This window comes from Bufo bufo, chromosome 2 (genome assembly GCF_905171765.1).
Source record: "Bufo bufo chromosome 2, aBufBuf1.1, whole genome shotgun sequence".
In the NCBI taxonomy this organism is placed as follows: domain Eukaryota; kingdom Metazoa; phylum Chordata; class Amphibia; order Anura; family Bufonidae; genus Bufo; species Bufo bufo.
Window position 1 is genome coordinate 825,246,357 of NC_053390.1, and position 21,747 is coordinate 825,268,103.

Here is a 21,747-nt window from a genome sequence, read left to right on the forward strand (position 1 = left end):
GCTCTTACTGAAGTATATAGTAGTGTGCTGGCGGTATTACTGAAGTATATAGTAGTGTGCTGGCGGTCTTACTGAAGTATATAGTAGTGTGCTGGCGCTCTTACTGAAGTATATAGTGGTGTGCTGGCGGTCTTACTGAAGTATATAGTAGTGTGCTGGCGGTCTTACTGAAGTATATAGTAGTGTGCTGGCGCTCTTACTGAAGTATATAGTAGTGTGCTGGCTGTCTTACTGAAGTATATAGTAGTGTGCTGGCGCTCTTACTGAAGTATATAGTAGTGTGCTGGCGGTATTACTGAAGTATATAGTAGTGTGCTGGCGGTCTTACTGAAGTATATAGTAGTGTGCTGGTGCTCTTACTGAAGTATATAGTAGTGTGCTCGCGCTCTTACTGAAGTATATAGTAGTGTGCTGGCGCTCTTACTGAAGTATATAGTAGTGTGCTGGCGGTATTACTGAAGTATATAGTAGTGTGCTGGCGGTCTTACTGAAGTATATAGTAGTGTGCTGGCGCTCTTACTGAAGTATATAGTAGTGTGCTGGCGCTCTTACTGAAGTATATAGTAGTGTGCTGGCGGTATTACTGAAGTATATAGTAGTGTGCTGGCGGTCTTACTGAAGTATATAGTAGTGTGCTGGCGCTCTTACTGAAGTATATAGTGGTGTGCTGGCGGTCTTACTGAAGTATATAGTAGTGTGCTGGCGGTCTTACTGAAGTATATAGTAGTGTGCTGGCGCTCTTACTGAAGTATATAGTAGTGTGCTGGCTGTCTTACTGAAGTATATAGTAGTGTGCTGGCGCTCTTACTGAAGTATATAGTAGTGTGCTGGCGCTCTTACTGAAGTATATAGTAGTGTGCTGGCGGTATTACTGAAGTATATAGTATTGTGCTGGCGCTCTTACTGAAGTATATAGTAGTGTGCTGGCGCTCTTACTGAAGTATATAGTAGTGTGCTGGCGCTCTTACTGAAGTATATAGTAGTGTGCTGGCGGTATTACTGAAGTATATAGTAGTGTGCTGGCGGTCTTACTGAAGTATATAGTAGTGTGCTGGCGCTCTTACTGAAGTATATAGTAGTGTGCTGGCGGTCTTACTGAAGTATATAGTAGTGTGCTGGCGCTCTTACTGAAGTATATAGTAGTGTGCTGGCGCTCTTACTGAAGTATATAGTAGTGTGCTGGCGGTCTTACTGAAGTATATAGTAGTGTGCTGGCGGTATTACTGAAGTATATAGTAGTGTGCTGGCGCTCTTACTGAAGTATATAGTAGTGTGCTGGCGGTCTTACTGAAGTATATAGTAGTGTGCTGGCGGTCTTACTGAAGTATATAGTAGTGTGCTGGCGCTCTTACTGAAGTATATAGTAGTGTGCTGGCGCTCTTACTGAAGTATATAGTAGTGTGCTGGCGGTCTTACTGAAGTATATAGTAGTGTGCTGGCGGTATTACTGAAGTATATAGTAGTGTGCTGGCGGTCTTACTGAAGTATATAGTAGTGTGCTGGCGCTCTTACTGAAGTATATAGTAGTGTGCTGGCGCTCTTACTGAAGTATATAGTAGTGTGCTGGCGCTCTTACTGAAGTATATAGTAGTGTGCTGGCGCTCTTACTGAAGTATATAGTAGTGTGCTGGCGCTCTTACTGAAGTATATAGTAGTGTGCTGGCGCTCTTACTGAAGTATATAGTAGTGTGCTGGCGGTCTTACTGAAGTATATAGTAGTGTGCTGGCGCTCTTACTGAAGTATATATTAGTGTGCTGGTGCTCTTACTGAAGTATATAGTAGTGTGCTCGCGCTCTTACTGAAGTATATAGTAGTGTGCTGGCGGTCTTACTGAAGTATATAGTAGTGTGCTGGCGCTCTTACTGAAGTATATAGTAGTGTGTTGGCGGTATTACTGAAGTATATAGTAGTGTGCTGGCGGTCTTACTGAAGTATATAGTAGTGTGCTGGCGGTCTTACTGAAGTATATAGTAGTGTGCTGGCGCTCTTACTGAAGTATATAGTAGTGTGCTGGCGGTCTTACTGAAGTATATAGTAGTGTGCTGGCGCTCTTACTGAAGTATATAGTAGTGTGCTGGCGCTCTTACTGAAGTATATAGTAGTGTGCTGGCGCTCTTACTGAAGTATATAGTAGTGTGCTGGCGCTCTTACTGAAGTATATAGTAGTGTGCTGGCGCTCTTACTGAAGTATATAGTAGTGTGCTGGCGGTCTTACTGAAGTATATAGTAGTGTGCTGGCGCTCTTACTGAAGTATATAGTAGTGTGCTGGCGCTCTTACTGAAGTATATAGTAGTGTGCTGGCGCTCTTACTGAAGTATATAGTAGTGTGCTGGCGCTCTTACTGAAGTATATAGTAGTGTGCTGGCGGTCTTACTGAAGTATATAGTAGTGTGCTGGCGGTCTTACTGAAGTATATAGTAGTGTGCTGGCGGTCTTACTGAAGTATATAGTAGTGTGCTGGCGCTCTTACTGAAGTATATAGTAGTGTGCTGGCGCTCTTACTGAAGTATATAGTAGTGTGCTGGCGCTCTTACTGAAGTATATAGTAGTGTGCTGGCGGTATTACTGAAGTATATAGTAGTGTGCTGGCGGTATTACTGAAGTATATAGTGGTGTGCTGGCGCTCTTACTGAAGTATATAGTAGTGTGCTGGCGCTCTTACTAAAGTATATAGTAGTGTGCTGGCGGTATTACTGAAGTATATAGTAGTGTGCTGGCGCTCTTACTGAAGTATATAGTAGTGTGCTGGCGGTATTACTGAAGTATATAATAGTGTGCTGGCGCTCTTACTGAAGTATATAGTAGTGTGCTGGCGCTCTTACTGAAGTATATAGTAGTGTGCTGGCGCTCTTACTGAAGTATATAGTAGTGTGCTGGCGCTCTTACTGAAGTATATAGTAGTGTGCTGGCGCTCTTACTGAAGTATATAGTAGTGTGCTGGCGCTCTTACTGAAGTATATAGTAGTGTGCTGGCGCTCTTACTGAAGTATATAGTAGTGTGCTGGCGCTCTTACTGAAGTATATAGTAGTGTGCTGGTGGTATTACTGAAGTATATAGTAGTGTGCTGGCGGTCTTACTGAAGTATATAGTAGTGTGCTGGCGCTCTTACTGAAGTATATAGTAGTGTGCTGGCGGTCTTACTGAAGTATATAGTAGTGTGCTGGCGGTCTTACTGAAGTATATAGTAGTGTGCTGGCGGTATTACTGAAGTATATAGTAGTGTGCTGGCGCTCTTACTGAAGTATATAGTAGTGTGCTGGCGGTATTACTGAAGTATATAGTAGTGTGCTGGCGCTCTTACTGAAGTATATAGTAGTGTGCTGGCGGTATTACTGAAGTATATAGTAGTGTGCTGGCGGTATTACTGAAGTATATAGTAGTGTGCTGGCGGTCTTACTGAAGTATATAGTAGTGTGCTGGCGGTATTACTGATGTATATAGTAGTGTGCTGGCGGTATTACTGAAGTATATAGTAGTGTGCTGGCGCTCTTACTGAAGTATATAGTAGTGTGCTGGCGGTCTTACTGAAGTATATAGTAGTGTGCTGGCGCTCTTACTGAAGTATATAGTAGTGTGCTGGCGGTATTACTGAAGTATATAGTAGTGTGCTGGCGGTATTACTGAAGTATATAGTAGTGTGCTGGCGCTCTTACTGAAGTATATAGTAGTGTGCTGGCGGTATTACTGAAGTATATAGTAGTGTGCTGGCGCTCTTACTGAAGTATATAGTAGTGTGCTGGCGCTCTTACTGAAGTATATAGTAGTGTGCTGGCGCTCTTACTGAAGTATATAGTAGTGTGCTGGTGGTATTACTGAAGTATATAGTAGTGTGCTGGCGGTCTTACTGAAGTATATAGTAGTGTGCTGGCGCTCTTACTGAAGTATATAGTAGTGTGCTGGCGGTCTTACTGAAGTATATAGTAGTGTGCTGGCGGTATTACTGAAGTATATAGTAGTGTGCTGGCGGTCTTACTGAAGTATATAGTAGTGTGCTGGCGGTATTACTGAAGTATATAGTAGTGTGCTGGCGCTCTTACTGAAGTATATAGTAGTGTGCTGGCGGTATTACTGAAGTATATAGTAGTGTGCTGGCGGTCTTACTGAAGTATATAGTAGTGTGCTGGCGGTATTACTGAAGTATATAGTATTGTGCTGGCGCTCTTACTGAAGTATATAGTAGTGTGCTGGCGGTCTTACTGAAGTATATAGTAGTGTGCTGGCGCTCTTACTGAAGTATATAGTAGTGTGCTGGCGGTATTACTGAAGTATATAGTAGTGTGCTGGCGGTATTACTGAAGTATATAGTAGTGTGCTGGCGGTCTTACTGAAGTATATAGTAGTGTGCTGGCGGTATTACTGATGTATATAGTAGTGTGCTGGCGGTATTACTGAAGTATATAGTAGTGTGCTGGCGCTCTTACTGAAGTATATAGTAGTGTGCTGGCGGTCTTACTGAAGTATATAGTAGTGTGCTGGCGCTCTTACTGAAGTATATAGTAGTGTGCTGGCGGTATTACTGAAGTATATAGTAGTGTGCTGGCGGTATTACTGAAGTATATAGTAGTGTGCTGGCGCTCTTACTGAAGTATATAGTAGTGTGCTGGCGCTCTTATTGAAGTATATAGTAGTGTGCTGGCGCTCTTACTGAAGTATATAGTAGTGTTCTGGCGGTATTACTGAATTATATAGTAGTGTGCTGGCGGTCTTACTGAAGTATATAGTAGTGTGCTGGCGGTATTACTGAAGTATATAGTAGTGTGCTGGCGGTATTACTAAAGTATATAGTGGTGTGCTGGCGCTCTTACTGAAGTATATAGTAGTGTGCTGGCGCTCTTACTGAAGTATATAGTAGTGTGCTGGCGGTCTTACTGAGGTATATAGTAGTGTGCTGGCGGTCTTACTGAAGTATATAGTAGTGTGCTGGCGGTCTTACTGAAGTATATAGTAGTGTGCTGGCGGTATTACTGAAGTATATAGTAGTGTGCTGGCGGTATTACTAAAGTATATAGTGGTGTGCTGGCGCTCTTACTGAAGTATATAGTAGTGTGCTGGCGCTCTTACTGAAGTATATAGTAGTGTGCTGGCGGTCTTACTGAGGTATATAGTAGTGTGCTGGCGGTCTTACTGAAGTATATAGTAGTGTGCTGGCGGTCTTACTGAAGTATATAGTAGTGTGCTGGCGCTCTTACTGAAGTATATAGTAGTGTGCTGGCGGTCTTACTGAAGTATATAGTAGTGTGCTGGCGGTCTTACTGAAGTATATAGTAGTGTGCTGGCGGTATTACTGAAGTATATAGTAGTGTGCTGGCGGTATTACTGAAGTATATAGTAGTGTGCTGGCGCTCTTACTGAAGTATATAGTAGTGTGCTGGCGGTCTTACTGAAGTATATAGTAGTGTGCTGGCGCTCTTACTGAAGTATATAGTAGTGTGCTGGCGCTCTTACTGAAGTATATAGTAGTGTGCTGGCGCTCTTACTGAAGTATATAGTAGTGTGCTGGCGGTCTTACTGAAGTATATAGTAGTGTGCTGGCGGTCTTACTGAAGTATATAGTAGTGTGCTGGCGCTCTTACTTAAGTATATAGTAGTGTGTTGGCGGTCTTACTGAAGTATATAGTAGTGTGCTGGCGGTATTACTGAAGTATATAGTAGTGTGCTGGCGGTCTTACTGAAGTATATAGTAGTGTGCTGGCGGTCTTACTGAAGTATATAGTAGTGTGCTGGCGGTATTACTGAAGTATATAGTAGTGGGCTGGCGGTCTTACTGAAGTATATAGTAGTGTGCTGGCGGTATAACTGAAGTATATAGTAGTGTGCTGGCGGTATTACTGAAGTATATAGTAGTGTGCTGGCGGTCTTACTGAAGTATATAGTAGTGTGCTGGCGGTATTACTGAAGTATATAATAGTGTGCTGGCGCTCTTACTGAAGTATATAGTAGTGTGCTGGCGCTCTTACTGAAGTATATAGTAGGGAGCTGAAGTATATAGTAGTGTTCTGGCGGTCTTACTGAGGTATATAGTAGTGTTCTGGCGGTCTTACTGAAGTATATAGTAGTGTGCTGGCGCTCTTACTGAAGTATATAGTAGTGTTCTGGCGGTCTTACTGAAGTATATAGTAGTGTGCTGGCGCTCTTACTGAAGTATATAGTAGTGTGCTGGCGGTATTACTGAAGTATATAGTAGTGTGCTGGCGGTCTTACTGAAGTATATAGTAGTGTGCTGGCGGTCTTACTGAAGTATATAGTAGTGTGCTGGCGGTATTACTGAAGTATATAGTAGTGTGCTGGCGGTCTTACTGAAGTATATAGTAGTGTGCTGGCGCTCTTACTGAAGTATATAGTAGTGTGCTGGCGGTCTTACTGAAGTATATAGTAGTGTGCTGGCGGTCTTACTGAAGTATATAATAGTGTGCTGGCGCTCTTACTGAAGTATATAGTAGTGTGCTGGCGCTCTTACTGAAGTATATAGTAGGGAGCTGAAGTATATAGTAGTGTTCTGGCGGTCTTACTGAAGTATATAGTAGTGTTCTGGCGGTCTTACTGAAGTATATAGTAGTGTGCTGGCGCTCTTACTGAAGTATATAGTAGTGTTCTGGCGGTCTTACTGAAGTATATAGTAGTGTGCTGGCGCTCTTACTGAAGTATATAGTAGTGTGCTGGCGCTCTTACTGAAGTATATGGTAGTGTGCTGGCGCTCTTACTGAAGTATATAGTAGTGTGCTGGCGCTCTTACTGAAGTATATAGTAGTGTGCTGGCGGTATTACTGAAGTATATAGTAGGGAGCTGAAGTATATAGTAGCGTTCTGGCGGTCTTATGAGTAATGTGATGTTACTTGGTGGTGTCTCCGGCGCTCTTCTGTCTTGTTTCCGTCAGATCTGTTCGCTTTGTGAACAATATGGTTTTGTGTCTCATTTACGGTGATTAAGCTGGAAAACAATCTGCTTGCGATGTGGTTTTCTGGGGTCAGCGCAGCATATTGTTCTGTGAGTGACTAAGCTGCTGGAATCCAGAGCGCGGCTTCCCCGTCACCGGTGCCTGCCGAGAATATACGTGGCTGCGTAGAAACTGGGAACCAGAGGAGTGCTGCCACCTCCATACTGGTGTCTGCTGGGTGCGGTGATGATTACTTCTCCACATGTGCACTTGTCGAGCCCCATGTTTTAATATAACATTAAGGGTGGGGTTTGATAGCAAGGGACCTTAAAGGGGGTTTCCAGAACTGTAATATTTATGAGCTGTTCTTAGTGTAGGGCATCAGTGGGCATCGAACTCCTGGCACCCCCGAGTGATTGGGGTGCTGGGCTCCAGAACAAGCATCACTGACTGGTGGCTATGAGTGGAACTGCAGCACAGCTCCGATTCACTTAAAGAGCACCTGTTGGCAAGATCAGTCCTATTAAACCAGGGATACTACCTGGTAGGATTGATCCTGCTGATTAAATTGATACCTCTCTTGTGAAAATATGTTGCAGCATTCCTGAGAAAAATTACTTTTACTCTGTATACAAATGTGCTCTTCAGTTCACTGAGGGGCGTGGTCAGCACTAAAGAGCTCAGGTGCCAAGCCCCGCCCCTCTGTTCACTGAAGTCTTCATTGCTGAAAAATAAAAGTATTTTTTTCTTGGGAACGCTGCATCCAAATTTTATAAGACAGGTATCATTGTAATCAGCAGGATCAACCCTACCAGACAGTATGCATGATTTAATAGGATTAATCCTGCTGAAAGGTGTTCTTTAAATTGACTGCTGCATCTAAGTGGTTAGGGTGCTCCCTCTGCCATCCCTTTGGCTCCTCTGTGGCACAATCATTGGGTGCCAGTGGGTGGTAGCAGGCCCCCCAAGTCTGCCATTTACAGGAGACGCTCAGGCATAATACACCGTCACACAGAAGCATTGCAGTGTATTATGTAAGAGATCAAACAATCGCTAAGTCACGTCTTCTTATTGAAACAAAAAAAAGTCAAGAAAGATGTTTTTATAAAACAAAACAAAAAAATCCAAATTTAAAAAACTTTTTCTTTTACAAAGAATTGTACAAAATTGTCAATGCTGCATCTGAAATGACCCCATATGATACGTTTAACATGTTGTTTACCCCAGGGATGTCCAACCTGCAGCCTTCCAGCTGTTGCACAACTACAACTCCCAGCCTACAGCTATCAGGTCATGTTGGGAGTTGCAGTTTTGCAGCAGGTGGAGGACCGCAGGTTGGGCATCCCTGGTTTACCCCATATGGCGAACGCCAGCCGTTCTTGTACTACAGGCAGGGGGTAATTGAGAGTGTATGTGCAGGCGGTCCGTTTTTTGTTTACCCCGAGTCCACCATCCAGGAGAGCTCAGGATAGATCATCAGCGTTCAACAGTCAGACAACCCCTGTAACAATCCTCGTCCCTCAAGAGACTGAAAAACGTTATCACTTTAGAAATGAGCAGATGAATAAACAAAAAAGAAATTAGAGTTTCATTCAGAATCTTTTTTTTGATCTGCCCAGAGTACTCCATACCCTGGATACCTGTGTTTTACGTCAGCACTTTCCTTCCCCTGTTCTCGGCATCACTGCATCCTGGCCGGATGTTTACATGCAGAACTTCCTGTTTCCAAACATACAGAACTTCCTGCTGGGTTTTCTAACCAATCCCAGCATGCTTTGCTTTTACATGGCTTGCTCCACCTAGCTAACATGGAGAGGGGAGGTGTAGGGGGCATGGAGTGGTGTAACGCACACACCGCCACTGGACTCTGGAGCAGAGCAAACGTCTTCTGACCTCACAAATGCTCTTCTGGATGAAAGGGCAAACATTCCCAAAATTTTGTAGAAAGCCTCCTAGAAGAGGAGAACCCCAACTCCATATGAGTGCCTGTGGGTGTGAAATGAGATGTCACAACCCTCCTGGTGCTTTCCTCCATACGGTGTGTACTTACTGTAGGCCACTGACCTTCCTCATCTTCTTCTGTCTCCTCTCTGCAGCCAGTGCCAATATTTGCAATGTGGTCTTAATGAGACACAGCGAGCTGGAGGAGGGCATCGACGTGCTGGACAGCAGCGGGCAGACGGTCGGCTCCTCGAGAATAGCTGCCAAACACGTATGTATCTCCTTCCACCATCACCCGCCATGTCGTGCACCATTGCTGGTACAGGAGCACATCAGCGCTATATACCGTGTATATATATATATATACACACAGGGTAACCCGTCTGATCACCCGCCCCAGGGCTGTATGATGGCAGTGTTTCTATTATGTTATCTACATATCTGTTTATTTACCCATCTGTCTTTAACTATCTATCTATTTCTTATGCATTATCTATCTATCTATCTATTATCTATTATCTATTATCTATTATCTATCTATTATCTATTATCTATCTATTATCTATCTATTATCTATCTATTATCTATTATCTATCTATTATCTATCTATCTATCTATCTATCTATTATCTATTATCTATCTATTATCTATTATCTATTATCTATCTATTATCTATCCTCATATCTATCTATTATCTATCTATTATCTATCTATCTATTATCTATTATCTATCTATTATCTATCTCATATCTATTATCTATTATCTATTATCTATCTATTATCTATCTATTATCTATTATCTATCTATTATCTATCTATCTATCTATTATCTATTATCTATCTATTATCTATCTATCTATTATCTATCTATCTATTATCTATCTATTATCTATCTATCTATCTATTATCTATTATCTATCTATTATCTATCTATCTATCTATGACATGCATGTGTGTAATCGGCGTTGTTCTCTCCATGTATGCGGCGTCCTCGCTCCCCTCAGTAACAGATCTTTGGTGAGAAATCTCCAGCTGTTTCCATTTTCTCTTTAAACACCTTAAGAGCGCTCAGAGAAGGGCCATATGCTTCCCTCTCTTTATAAATAGTGTTTTTCTTGAAGCCTTCCTTCCCTCCATCCCTCGGGGTTTATTAGAATACTAATACCGCCGTCATTTATAAATGGATTTCTGGAGAAGTTTACTGAAGTTCAGACTTTTTCACACTCCGCGAAGAGAGAAAACAACAAGTATTTTAATCAGTATTTTCTCAGATGTAAAATTGCGCAGAGAGAAAAAAAATGTTCTAGATTAAAATCAGACATAAGCAACCCAGAGTATCTAGAAAACTGAAGAGAAATCGAAGTATCTATGCTATCTGTTTATCATCTATCTATATCTATCTATCCCCTATCTCTCTCTCTATCTATCTATCTATCTATCTATCTATCTATCTATCTATCTATTATCTATCTATTATCTATTATCTATCTATTATCTATCTATTATCTATCTATTATCTATCTATTATCTATTATCTATCTATTATCTATCTATCTATTATCTATTATCTATCTATTATCTATCTATTATCTATTATCTATCTATTATCTATTATCTATCTATTATCTATCTATTATCTATCTATTATCTATCTATCTATTATCTATCTATCTATTATCTATCTATTATCTATCTATCTATTATCTATCTATTATCTATCTATCTATTATCTATCTATTATCTATCTATCTATCTATCTATTATCTATCTATTATCTATTATCTATCTATTATCTATCTATCTATTATCTATCTATTATCTATCTATTATCTATTATCTATCTATTATCTATTATCTATCTATTATCTATCTATTATCTATCTATTATCTATCTATCTATTATCTATCTATCTATTATCTATCTATTATCTATCTATCTATTATCTATCTATTATCTATCTATCTATTATCTATCTATCTATTATCTATCTATCTATCTATCATCTATCTATATATTATCTATCTATCTATCTATCTATCTATCTATCTATCTATCTATCATCTATTTATCTATCTCATATCTATTTAATATCTATCTGTCTAATATCAAATCAAATCAGCTTTATTGGCAGGACTAAATACATTTTAGCATTGCCAAAGCAAGTGGGAAATAATTGGGTAGGGTTGGGGGATGGGGACACGTCCAAGGTGGGGGTATATAGGAGTCCATGGTATATCAGGCTCCTCTCAGTCTATGGCAGGCAGTAATATATTGTGCTGCTGTGGCCGCTGTGTTCTCCTCTTCCCCCAGCAGTATGGAGAGTCTCTCTTCCTCCTCCATGGAGGTGAAGTCTGGGCAGAGATCAGACAGTCTCCTGAAGTCAGTCTCCCTCAGTGCTGAGTATTTGGGGCACCGCAGCAGGAGATGAGTCTCATCCTCCACGGCCTCTTGGTCACACTGCTGGCACAGTCTGCTCTCCCCGGGCTTGTACCTCTGTCGGTGACGCCCGGATTCAATGAGCAGGCTGTGGGCGCTCAGTCTGTACCGGCTCAGGATCTGTCAGTCTCTGGGGTTGGGGAGTTTCTCCAAATATGGGGCCAGTTTGTACTCCCTCTTATGTCGTTCCTCCAGACGCTGATATACTCCTCTGTACTTGTGTATCGTCCTCTGGATTTCCCCCTTTGCCAGGCTGTACTGGTGGTGGCTTGGCCAGGCTGGGTTTGAGTGACTTGCAGGGTGCTTTGTTTTTCTGGGGCTTCTTGGTGTAGCAAGGCTTTGTGATGGTAGGAGCTGGCACTGCTGCTATGAAGATGGGCTCTGAATAATAGCGCTTTCTTCTGAACAGCAAAGTAGAGTGGGAATCTGCCCAGTTCTGCTCGACAGGCGCTGTTTGAGGTGCCCCTGTGGACCTGGAGAACGTGTTTGCCGAGTTCTAGGTGGAAAAGTTCTGTTGGCCCAGAGTCCCACTTTGCCCGGTCTGGGTATATGTCTGGACCCCAGACTTCGCTGCCATACAGGAGGATCGGGGCGATGATGGTGTCAAGGATTTTAAGCCAGACGGTCACTGGTGCTTTAAGGTGATACAGACGCCATCTGATGGCATAGAAGGTTTTGCTCGCCTTGTGTTTCAGAGTTTCCATGGCTTTCTTAAAACTCCCTGATTGGCTGATTTCTAGGCCCAGGTCGGTAAAGCTGTTGGTTTCTGAAAGTGGACAGTTGTTTAATAATAATAATAATAATAAAAAAATGTATTTATATAGCACCACCATATTCCGCAGCGCTTTACAAATTCATAGGGTTCATGTATGAAACAAAAGTAACTGGCTAATATGCAACTGAAACACTAGAGTCAGGGCCCTGCTCGCAAGAGCTTACAATCTATGAGGAATTGGGGGTGACACATAAGGTAGTTGATTGTGATAAGTAGGATTTGAGCCATTATTGAACTGACAGGAGTGGTGCCGGCCGATCTGCTTCGGGTTTGGGACTACTAGAGGATGGGGTTCAGGCCAGAGGAGTTTGTGGGGGGAGGTTTAGTCGGGGAATAGTCAGTTTAGGTAGCTTGGTATGCCTGCCTGAAAAGATGTGTTTTTAAGGCACGTTTAAAGGTGGAGAAGTTGTGAATTGAACTAGTATTCCAGGGCAGAGTATTCCAGAGAGTCGGTGCAGCTTGAGAAAAGTCTTGAAGACGGATTATGGAGGTTATTAATCTTAGGTCGCTAACAGAACGGAGAGCACGAGTAGGGTGGTAGATGGAGATGAGGGAGGAGATGTATGGAGGTGCAGCGCTGTGGAGAGCACGAGTAGGGTGGTAGATGGAGATGAGGGAGATGTATGGAGGTGCAGCGCTGTGGAGAGCACGAGTAGGGTGGTAGATGGAGATGAGGGAGGAGATGTATGGAGGTGCAGCACTGTGGAGAGCAGGAGTAGGGTGGTAGATGGAGATGAGGGAGGAGATGTATGGAGGTGCAGCACTGTGGAGAGCACGAGTAGGGTGGTAGATGGAGATGAGGGAGGAGATGTATGGAGGTGCAGCACTGTGGAGAGCAGGAGTAGGGTGGTAGATGGAGATGAGGGAGGAGATGTATGGAGGTGCAGCACTGTGGAGAGCAGGAGTAGGGTGGTAGATGGAGATGAAGGAGGAGATGTATGGAGGTGCAGCACTGTGGAGAGCACGAGTAGGGTGGTAGATGGAGATGAGGGAGGAGATGTATGGAGGTGCAGCGCTGTGGAGAGCACGAGTAGGGTGGTAGATGGAGATGAGGGAGGAGATGTATGGAGGTGCAGCGCTGTGGAGAGCACGAGTAGGGTGGTAGATGGAGATGAGGGAGATGTATGGAGGTGCAGCACTGTGGAGAGCACGAGTAGGGTGGTAGATGGAGATGAGGGAGGAGATGTATGGAGGTGCAGCGCTGTGGAGAGCACGAGTAGGGTGGTAGATGGAGATGAGGGAGGAGATGTATGGAGGTGCAGCGCTGTGGAGAGCAGGAGTAGGGTGGTAGATGGAGATGAGGGAGGAGATGTATGGCGGTGCAGCGCTGTGGAGAGCACGAGTAGGGTGGTAGATGGAGATGAGGGAGGAGATGTATGAAGGTGCAGCACTGTGGAGAGCACGAGTAGGGTGGTAGATGGAGATGAGGAAGGAGATGTATGGAGGTGCAGCACTGTGGAGAGCTTTGTGGGTGAGGGTGAGAAGTTTGAACTGTATTCTGTGGTGGACGGGCAACCAGTGAAGTGACTGGCACAGACTAGTAGCATCAGTGTAGCGGTTGGATACATAGATGAGCCTGACTGCAGCATTTAGGACAGACTGAAGGGGGAGAGTTTAATCATAGGGAGACAGATTAGTAATTTTTTGCAGTAGTCAAGACGAGAATGAATCAAGGCAACAACAAGAGTTTTTGCCGTTTCCACCGTAAGAAAAGGGCGGATTCTGGCGATATTCTTGAGGTTCAGACGACAAGAGTGTGTAAGTGATGGAATATGGGGAACAAAGGAGAGATTGGAGTCAAATGTGGCCCCAAGACAGCGGGCATGTTGCACAGGAGTTATGATTGTGCTGTAGACCGAAATTGAAATATCAAGTTTAGGTGAGTTAGTAGATGGGGGAAAGACAAGAAGTTCCGTTTTAGATACAGAGAGGACATGATGTTAGAGACAGCTGCCAGACAATTACTGGTGTTTTGGAGTAAAGCAGGGGTGATGTTAGGGGATGAAGTGTATAGTTGGGTGTCGTCAGCATAGAGATGGTACCGAAAGACGAATCTACTGATAGTCTGTCCGATGGGGGCTGTATAGAGGGAGAACAGTAGTGGACCTAGTAGTGAGCCCTGAGGAACGCCGACATCAAGAGAAAGAGGAGAAGAAGAAGAGCCAGCGAATGATACACTAAAAGAGCGACCAGTTATATAGGAAGAGAACCAAGAGAGAGCAGTGTCCTTAAAATTGAGTGGAACATGTGAGGAGGAGTTTATGGTCTACGGTATCGAACGCTGCAGAGAGATCCAGCAGAATCAATAGCGAATAGTCACCATTTCTTTTTGCTGTTAGGAGATCGTTAGACACTTTAGTACGGGCAGTTTCTGTAGAGTGAAGAGGGTGAAAGGCAGATTGTAAGGGGTCAAGAAGAGAGTTTGCAGAGAGATAGCTTATTAAGCGAGAGTAGACAAGACGTTCAAGGAGTTTAGAGATGAAGGGGAGGTTAGAAACAGGTCTGTAGTTAGCAGCACAGGTCGGGTCAAGAGATGGTTTCTTTAGTAGTGGGGTGATAATAGAGTGTTTGAAAGAGGAGGGAAAGAGACCAGAAGAGAGAGAGAGGTTAAAAATTGTGGTTAGGTGAGTGATGACAGCCGGGGAGAGGTACTAGAGGAGGTGTGATGGAATAGTATCACTGCTACAGGTTGTGGGTCGAGAAAAAGAGAGAAGCCTGGAGACTTCTTCCTCTGTTATAGGGTCAAAAGAGGAGAGAGAGCATGTGGAGGAATTGGAGGGAGGAGGATTGAAATTATTTGGGGACTGGGAGATTATTTCCTGCCGGATACTGCCAATCTTGTCTCTGAAGTAAGTGGCCATGCCATCAGCGCAGAGATCAGTGACAGGTTCTGGAACTTTAGGGCTTAGAAGGGAATGAAAAGTGTCAAAGAGTCGTTTTGGGTTATTTGAGAGTGAGGAGATGAGAGAGGTGAAGTACTTTTGTTTGGCAAGGTTGAGAGCCTGAAGGGAGGATGCCTGGCTGGTTTCCGGTTTCTTTTCTGGAACACCATGATGTTGGTTTTCTTTGGATTGATGGGCAGTGCCCACATGTTACTGAACTTCTCCAGGATTTTCAGGTTATCTTGAGACCTTTCTCAGTTGGTAATAGTAGCAGAAGATCATCTGCATAAAGGAGAAATTTCACCTCGGTGTCATGGAGGGTGAGACCAGGTGCTGTGGAGGACTCCAGAGCCGCCACCAGCTCATTGATGTAGATGTTAAACAGGGTTGGACTGAGACTGCAGCCCTGTCTGACTCCTTGGCTCTGCCGGAAATAAGCCGTTCTCCTTCCATTTACCTTCACGCTGCATATGTTCTCAGTGTAGGAACTTCTGATGACATCATATGTCTTTCCTCCTATTCCGCTTTCAAGAAGTTTCAGGAATAGGCCCGGGTGCCACACTGAGTCAAAGGCCTTCTTAAAGTTCACAAAGCAGGCATAGATCTTTCCATGCTTTGTATTGTGGACATGGCTCTTGCTGAGGCTCTGCAGAGTGTAGATGTGGTCCGTGGTGAGGTGGTTTGGCATGAAGCCTGCTTGGCTTCTGCTGAGGATGTTGTGCTGGGTGAGGAAGCTGAGGATCCTCTTATTCAGGATACTGCTGAGGAGTTTTCTCAGGTTGCGGCTGACGCATATCCCTCTATAGTTGGCTGTGTCGTACCTGTCTCCACCCTTGTGTATAGGGGTGATGTTGCCCTAGTTCCAGCTCTGGAGGAAGTAGCCGGCACTCAGCACAACATTGTAGAGTTTTACTAATGCAGCCTGGATACCTGGCGGGCTGTATTTGATCATTTCTGGAAGGATACCATCTGGGCGACTGGCTTTTTTACTTTTTATCACTGAGATCCTCTCTGTTATCTCCTGCGGTATGATCGTTGTGTCTAGAGGGTTTTGGAAATCTTAGATTTTTTTTTTTCCTCCATATCCTTCAGCTTTTTCGTGATTTATTTTTGTTCTGGGCTTTGGTCCTCCCTCGAGATGGCTTTGTAAAGATCCTTGAAGTACTGGCGCCAGATGTTGCCGTTTTGGATGTGGAGGTTTGTTTTTTATTGCTGGTTTTGTCCATGTGCTTCCATAGTTCCCAGAAGGAGTTGTCCTATAGAGCATCTTGGAGTTGGAGGATCTTGGTTGAGATGTTGCCTTGCTTTTTCTTTCTGAGGATGGTTTTGTGTTGCCTTTGTATGTTGTAGGCTTCCTTCAGACTGGAGTTGTTCAGATCTTGGTGTTTCCTATTTGAGGCCATTCTTAGCGCCTTCCTTATATCTTTACACTCCCTGACGAACCAACTGTTGGGTTGTTGATTTTTTGGCCTTTTGTTGCATCTTTTGAGATCAGACATTTCCGCCATGGTGTAAAGTATATTATTAACCACCTCAGGACCGCCGTACGCAGGATTGCGTCTTTGCGGCGGTCCTGTTGTTCTGGGTGGACGCGCCGGTGCGTCCTCTCGCGAGACGCGAGATTTCGTGCATTGCCGGCCCGCGCATGCGCATCGCGGGCCGGCAAAAGTTAAAGAAGTATTTCGTCACCAGCCTGCCAGCAACGATCATTGGCTGGCAGGCTGGCGATTTTCAAAAAATCGAATCAGAAGCCAGATAACAGATCATATTAGTAAATATGATCTGTTATATGGCTTCTCTGCTCCTGTGCTGGTCCTTTTCGTCGGTTGGATCCAGCACAGGAGCAGACTTCACAGTGAGTAGCACCAACACCACACTTTAGCCCCAGATCACCCCCCTGCACCCCAATTAACCCTTTGATCACCCCTTTGATCGCCCCTGTCAATCACTATTGAAAGGAAAAAAAGTGATCAGTGTAAACTGTCACTTTTTTTTTTTCACTAGTATTGGCTGTTAGGTTTTAGGGATAGTTTAGGCCCCTTGGTTAGGTAGTTAGCGTCAGTTAGCGCCCAGCCCACCGCACCGCAGTCACTTTTATTCGCTGATTAGCGTATCGCTAATCAGCATTTGTACTTTTATAGTATCTGTAAGTGATCAAAACTGATCACGGTCAGATCTATAATAGTATTAGTGTCACTTTAGTTTGCCCTCCACCCAAAACGCAGTGTTTGCCCGATCAGGCCTGATCGGTCGCCCACACGTGCGTTCACCCACGCCCGCCCCACCGCAGTGACAAAAAAAATTTTGTTTTTTGATCACTGCACATTCACTTTACAAGCACTGCGGCGATAAAAAAATCAGTTTTGATATTTTTTATCAACCGCAGCAGCCTCCGGTACTTCGCTAGCCTCCCCTTTGTAAGACAGGTTTGCTTTTTTTCTTGGGTAGTCTCAGGGAATACCCCTAAATTTAGTAGTCCAAATGTCAAACAGGGGGTATTCTTCTGAAGAGGCCTACAGGATTCTGACCCAGTCGGATGAGGAGTGGGAACCCTCATCTGATGAATCTAGCGGGTCAGAATATGAACCTGTAGAAAGCAGTGGCTCTCTGACCCAAAGTTCGGACGAGGACGTGGAGGTCCCTGGCAGCACCAGGCGTACCCGGCCCCGTGTCGCTAGACCACAGGTTACGCAGGATCCGTTTCAAGAGCAGCAGAGTGGGGCTGTCGCTGCCGGATCACGTGGTGAGGCATACACCAGCAGCGCAGCCCTTCCTGGACCTAGTACCAGCACTGCCGTACAACATGGTGACGTGGCGAGCACCAGAAGGGCAGTTGAAGCTGGTACGGTGGCACGTGCACTAGTTACCCCGTCGCAGCCACCGCGCAGACAGGCCCGTAGAGCCCCTAGAATCCCTGAGGTGCTGGCAAACCCTGATTGGCAGTCACCAACTTCAGCCGCACCTGTAGTTCCCCCTTTCACCGCCCAGTCTGGAGTTCGGGTTGAGACGGCTCAAATCGGTTCGGCCCTGGGATTTTTTGAGCTGTTCTTGACTGCGGAGCTCTTGGACTTAGTCGTGGCAGAAACAAATCGGTATGCCACACAATTTATATCCGCCAACCCGGGAAGCTCTTATGCCCAGTCTTTCCGGTGGAAACCAGTCCAAGTTTCCGAAATTAAAATTTTTTTGGGCCTTCTCCTCAACATGGGTCTAACTAAAAAGCATGAATTGCGGTCATATTGGTCCACGAACCCAATTCATCACATGCCCATGTTCTCTGCTGCTATGTCCAGGACACGATTTGAGACCATCCTACGTTTTCTGCATTTTAGCGACAACACCACCTCCCGTCCCAGAGGCCACCCAGCTTTTGACCGGCTCCACAAAATTCGGCCCCTCATAGACCATTTCAACCAGAAATTTGCAGATTTGTATACCCCTGAGCAAAACATCTGCGTAGACGAGTCCCTAATACATTTTACCGGGCGCCTTGGCTTCAAACAATACATCCCAAGCAAGCGTGCCCGGTATGGGGTCAAATTGTATAAGCTCTGTGAAAGGGCCACAGGCTATACCCACAAATTTCGGATCTATGAGGGAAAAGATCAGACCCTGGAGCCGGTCGGTTGCCCTGACTACCTGGGGAGCAGTGGGAAGACAGTCTGGGACTTGGTGTCACCCTTATTCGGCAAGGGGTACCATCTTTATGTGGACAATTTCTACACAAGTGTGGCCCTCTTTAGGCATTTGTTTCTAGAACGGATTTGCGCCTGTGGCACCGCGCGAACTAGTCGCGTGGGCTTCCCCCAACGGCTTGTAACCACCCGTCTTGCAAGGGGGGAGAGGGCTGCCTTGTGTAACGAAGAACTGCTCGCGGTGAAATGGAGAGACAAGCGTGACGTTTACATGCTCTCCTCCATTCACGCAGACACGACAATCCAAATTGAAAGGGCAACCCGTGTCATTGAAAAGCCCCTCTCAGTCCACGACTATAATGCGCTCATGGGAGGGGTGGACTTCAATGACCAGATGTTGGCTCCCTATTTAGTTTCCCGCAGAACCAGACGCTGGTATAAGAAGGTGTCTGTATATTTAATTCAATTGGCGCTGTACAATAGTTTTGTTCTCTACAGTAAGGCTGGGAGAACACGATCTTTCCTCAAATTCCAGGAAGAGATCATCGAGAACCTCCTTTACCCAGGAGGTTCCGTGGCCCCATCCACCAGTGTAGTTAGCCGTCTACACGAGCGACATTTCCCCAGTGTCGTTGCTGGTACCTCAACCCAACCGCCACCCCGAAAAAAATGTCGTGTCTGTAGCAGGAGTGGAATAAGGCGTGACACCCGCTATTTCTGTCCTGACTGTCCTGACCACCCTGCCCTATGCTTTGGTGAGTGTTTCCGGAAGTACCACACACAGGTACACCTAGCATAGGGATTGCATCTCACAGGACAGGCACACAGGGCTATTAGGGCCCTTTTACTCACAGCTGCTGCAAACCTCTCCTTTCACCTGGGATAAAGTGCATAATGTACTTCGCCACATCTTTGGGCAATTTGCGCTTTGCACATTGTCCCATGGGGAAGGAGAGGTTTGTTCTATAAAGGTAAAAAAAACTAAACAAAAAAAAAATTACCGGTAAGTAAAAAAGTTAAACGTTCAGTTAAAAAAGTTAAAAAAAAGTTTCTATGTTCTGTTCAACAGTTAATAAATTTATTGCGTTGCGGCCTGGTTTTTTCTTTTTTGTTTTGTTTTTTTTACCTTTCAGGTGGACCAACCGATCGACTAGCTGCAGCACTGATGTGCATTCTGACAGAAGCATTGCGCTGCTGTCAGATTACACGCAAGTCGGTGTATGCGGCGCTGCAAGACGGGATTTCTCCTCTGCAGTAAAAGATACGTTTGCCGAGGCATATGAGCTGAGGAGGTGGCGGTGTTCATATACTTTGGCAAACACTTTGTATATATAAAAAAAAAAATCCCGGCAATGATTTATTCATCCACATCGATTGATGTGAATGGAGAAATCTGGTTTGCCAGGGCATACGAGCTGAAGTGGGTATGGATGTTGGGCGGAGCTCCTATGTCCTGGCAGACGCCTTTCCCCTCCTTTTTTTTTTTTTGGCAGAGATTTTTTCATCCACATTGATCGATGCGAATGAAGAAATCTGTGCCGTTCATTTTTTTCTTTCAGCCCAGAGGCTGAACGGAAAAAAAAAATCTCATTACCCGTATGCTCAATATAAGGAGAATAGCAGAAACTCCTAATGCTGGGCATACATGTAATGATTGTGGAGACCCTCAAATGCCAGGGCAGTACAAACACCCCACAAATAACACCATTTTGGAAAGAAGACACCCCAAGGTATTCGCTGAGGGGCATATTGAGTCCATGAAAGATTGAAATTTTTGTCCCAAGTTAGCGGAAAGGGAGACTTTGTGAGAACAAAATCAAAAAAATCAATTTCCGCTAACTTGTGCCAAAATTATTTTTTTTCTATGAACTCGCCATGCCCCTCATTGAATACCTTGGGGTGTCTTCTTTCCAAAATGGGGTCACATGTGGGGTATTTATACTGCCCTGGCATTTTAGGGGCCCCAAAGCGTGAGAAGAAGTCTGGTATCCAAATGTCTAAAAATGCCCTCCTAAAAGGAATTTGGGCCCCTTTGCCCACCTAGGCTGCAAAAAAGTGTCACACATGTGGTATCTCCGTATTCAGCAGAAGTTGGGGAATATGTTTTGGGGTGTCATTTTACATATACCCATGCTGGGTGAGATAAATATCTTGGTCAAATGCCAACTTTGTATAAAAAAAATGGGAAAAGTTGTCTTTTGCCAAGATATTTATCTCACCCAGCATGGGTATATGTAAAATGACACCCCAAAACACATTCCCCAACTTCTCCTGAGTACGGAGATACCAGATGTGTGACACTTTTTTGCAGCCTAGGTGGGCAAAGGGGCCCACATTCCAAAGAGCACCTTTCAGATTTCACAGGTCATTTACCTACTTACCAGACATTAGGGCCCCTGGAAAATGCCAGGGCAGTATAACTACCCCACAAGTGACCCCATTTTGGAAAGAAGACACCCCAAGGTATTCCGTGAGGGGCATGGCAAGTTCCTAGAATTTTTTATTTTTTGTCACAAGTTAGTGGAAAATGATGATTTTTTTTTTTTTTTTTTTTTTCTTACAAAGTCTCATATTCCACTAACTTGTGACAAAAAATAAAAACTTCCATGAACTCACTATGCCCATCAGCGAATACCTTGGGGTCTCTTCTTTCCAAAATGGGGTCACTTGTGGGGTAGTTATACTGCCCTGGCATTCTAGGGGCCCAAATGTGTGGTAAGGAGTTTGAAATCAAATTCAGTAAAAATTGACCTGTGAAATCCGAAAGGTGCTCTTTGGAATATGGGCCCCTTTGCCCACCTAGGCTGCAAAAAAGTGTCACACATCTGGTATCCCCGTACTCAGGAGAAGTTGAGGAATGTGTTTTGGGGTGTCTTTTTACATATACCCATGCTGGGTGAGATAAATATCTTGGTCAAATGACAACTTTGTATAAAAAAATGGGAAAAGTTGTCTTTTGCCAAGATATTTCTCTCACCCAGCATGGGTATATATAAAATGACACCCCAAAACACATTCCCCACCTTCTCCTGAGTACGGAGATACCAGATGTGTGACACTTTTTTGCAGCCTAGGTGGGCAAAGGGGCCCATATTCCAAAGAGCACCTTTCGGATTTCACTCGTCATTTTTTACTGAATTTGATTTCAAACTCCTTACCACACATTTGGGCCCCTAAAATGCCAGGGCAGTATAACTAC

General features: G+C 44.3%; 1 protein-coding gene across 1 annotated transcript in view; it reads left to right on the forward strand.

Annotated features, from left to right (window-relative positions):
• The window catches only part of SFXN5 (sideroflexin 5), a 216,363-nt gene that overhangs the window by 101,554 nt on the left and 93,062 nt on the right, over positions 1–21,747 (forward strand). Inside the window, exon 11 of the mRNA XM_040419345.1 lies at positions 8,975–9,090. Coding sequence (XP_040275279.1) covers positions 8,975–9,090 — 116 coding nt within the window. The remainder of the gene's footprint in view (positions 1–8,974; positions 9,091–21,747) is intronic.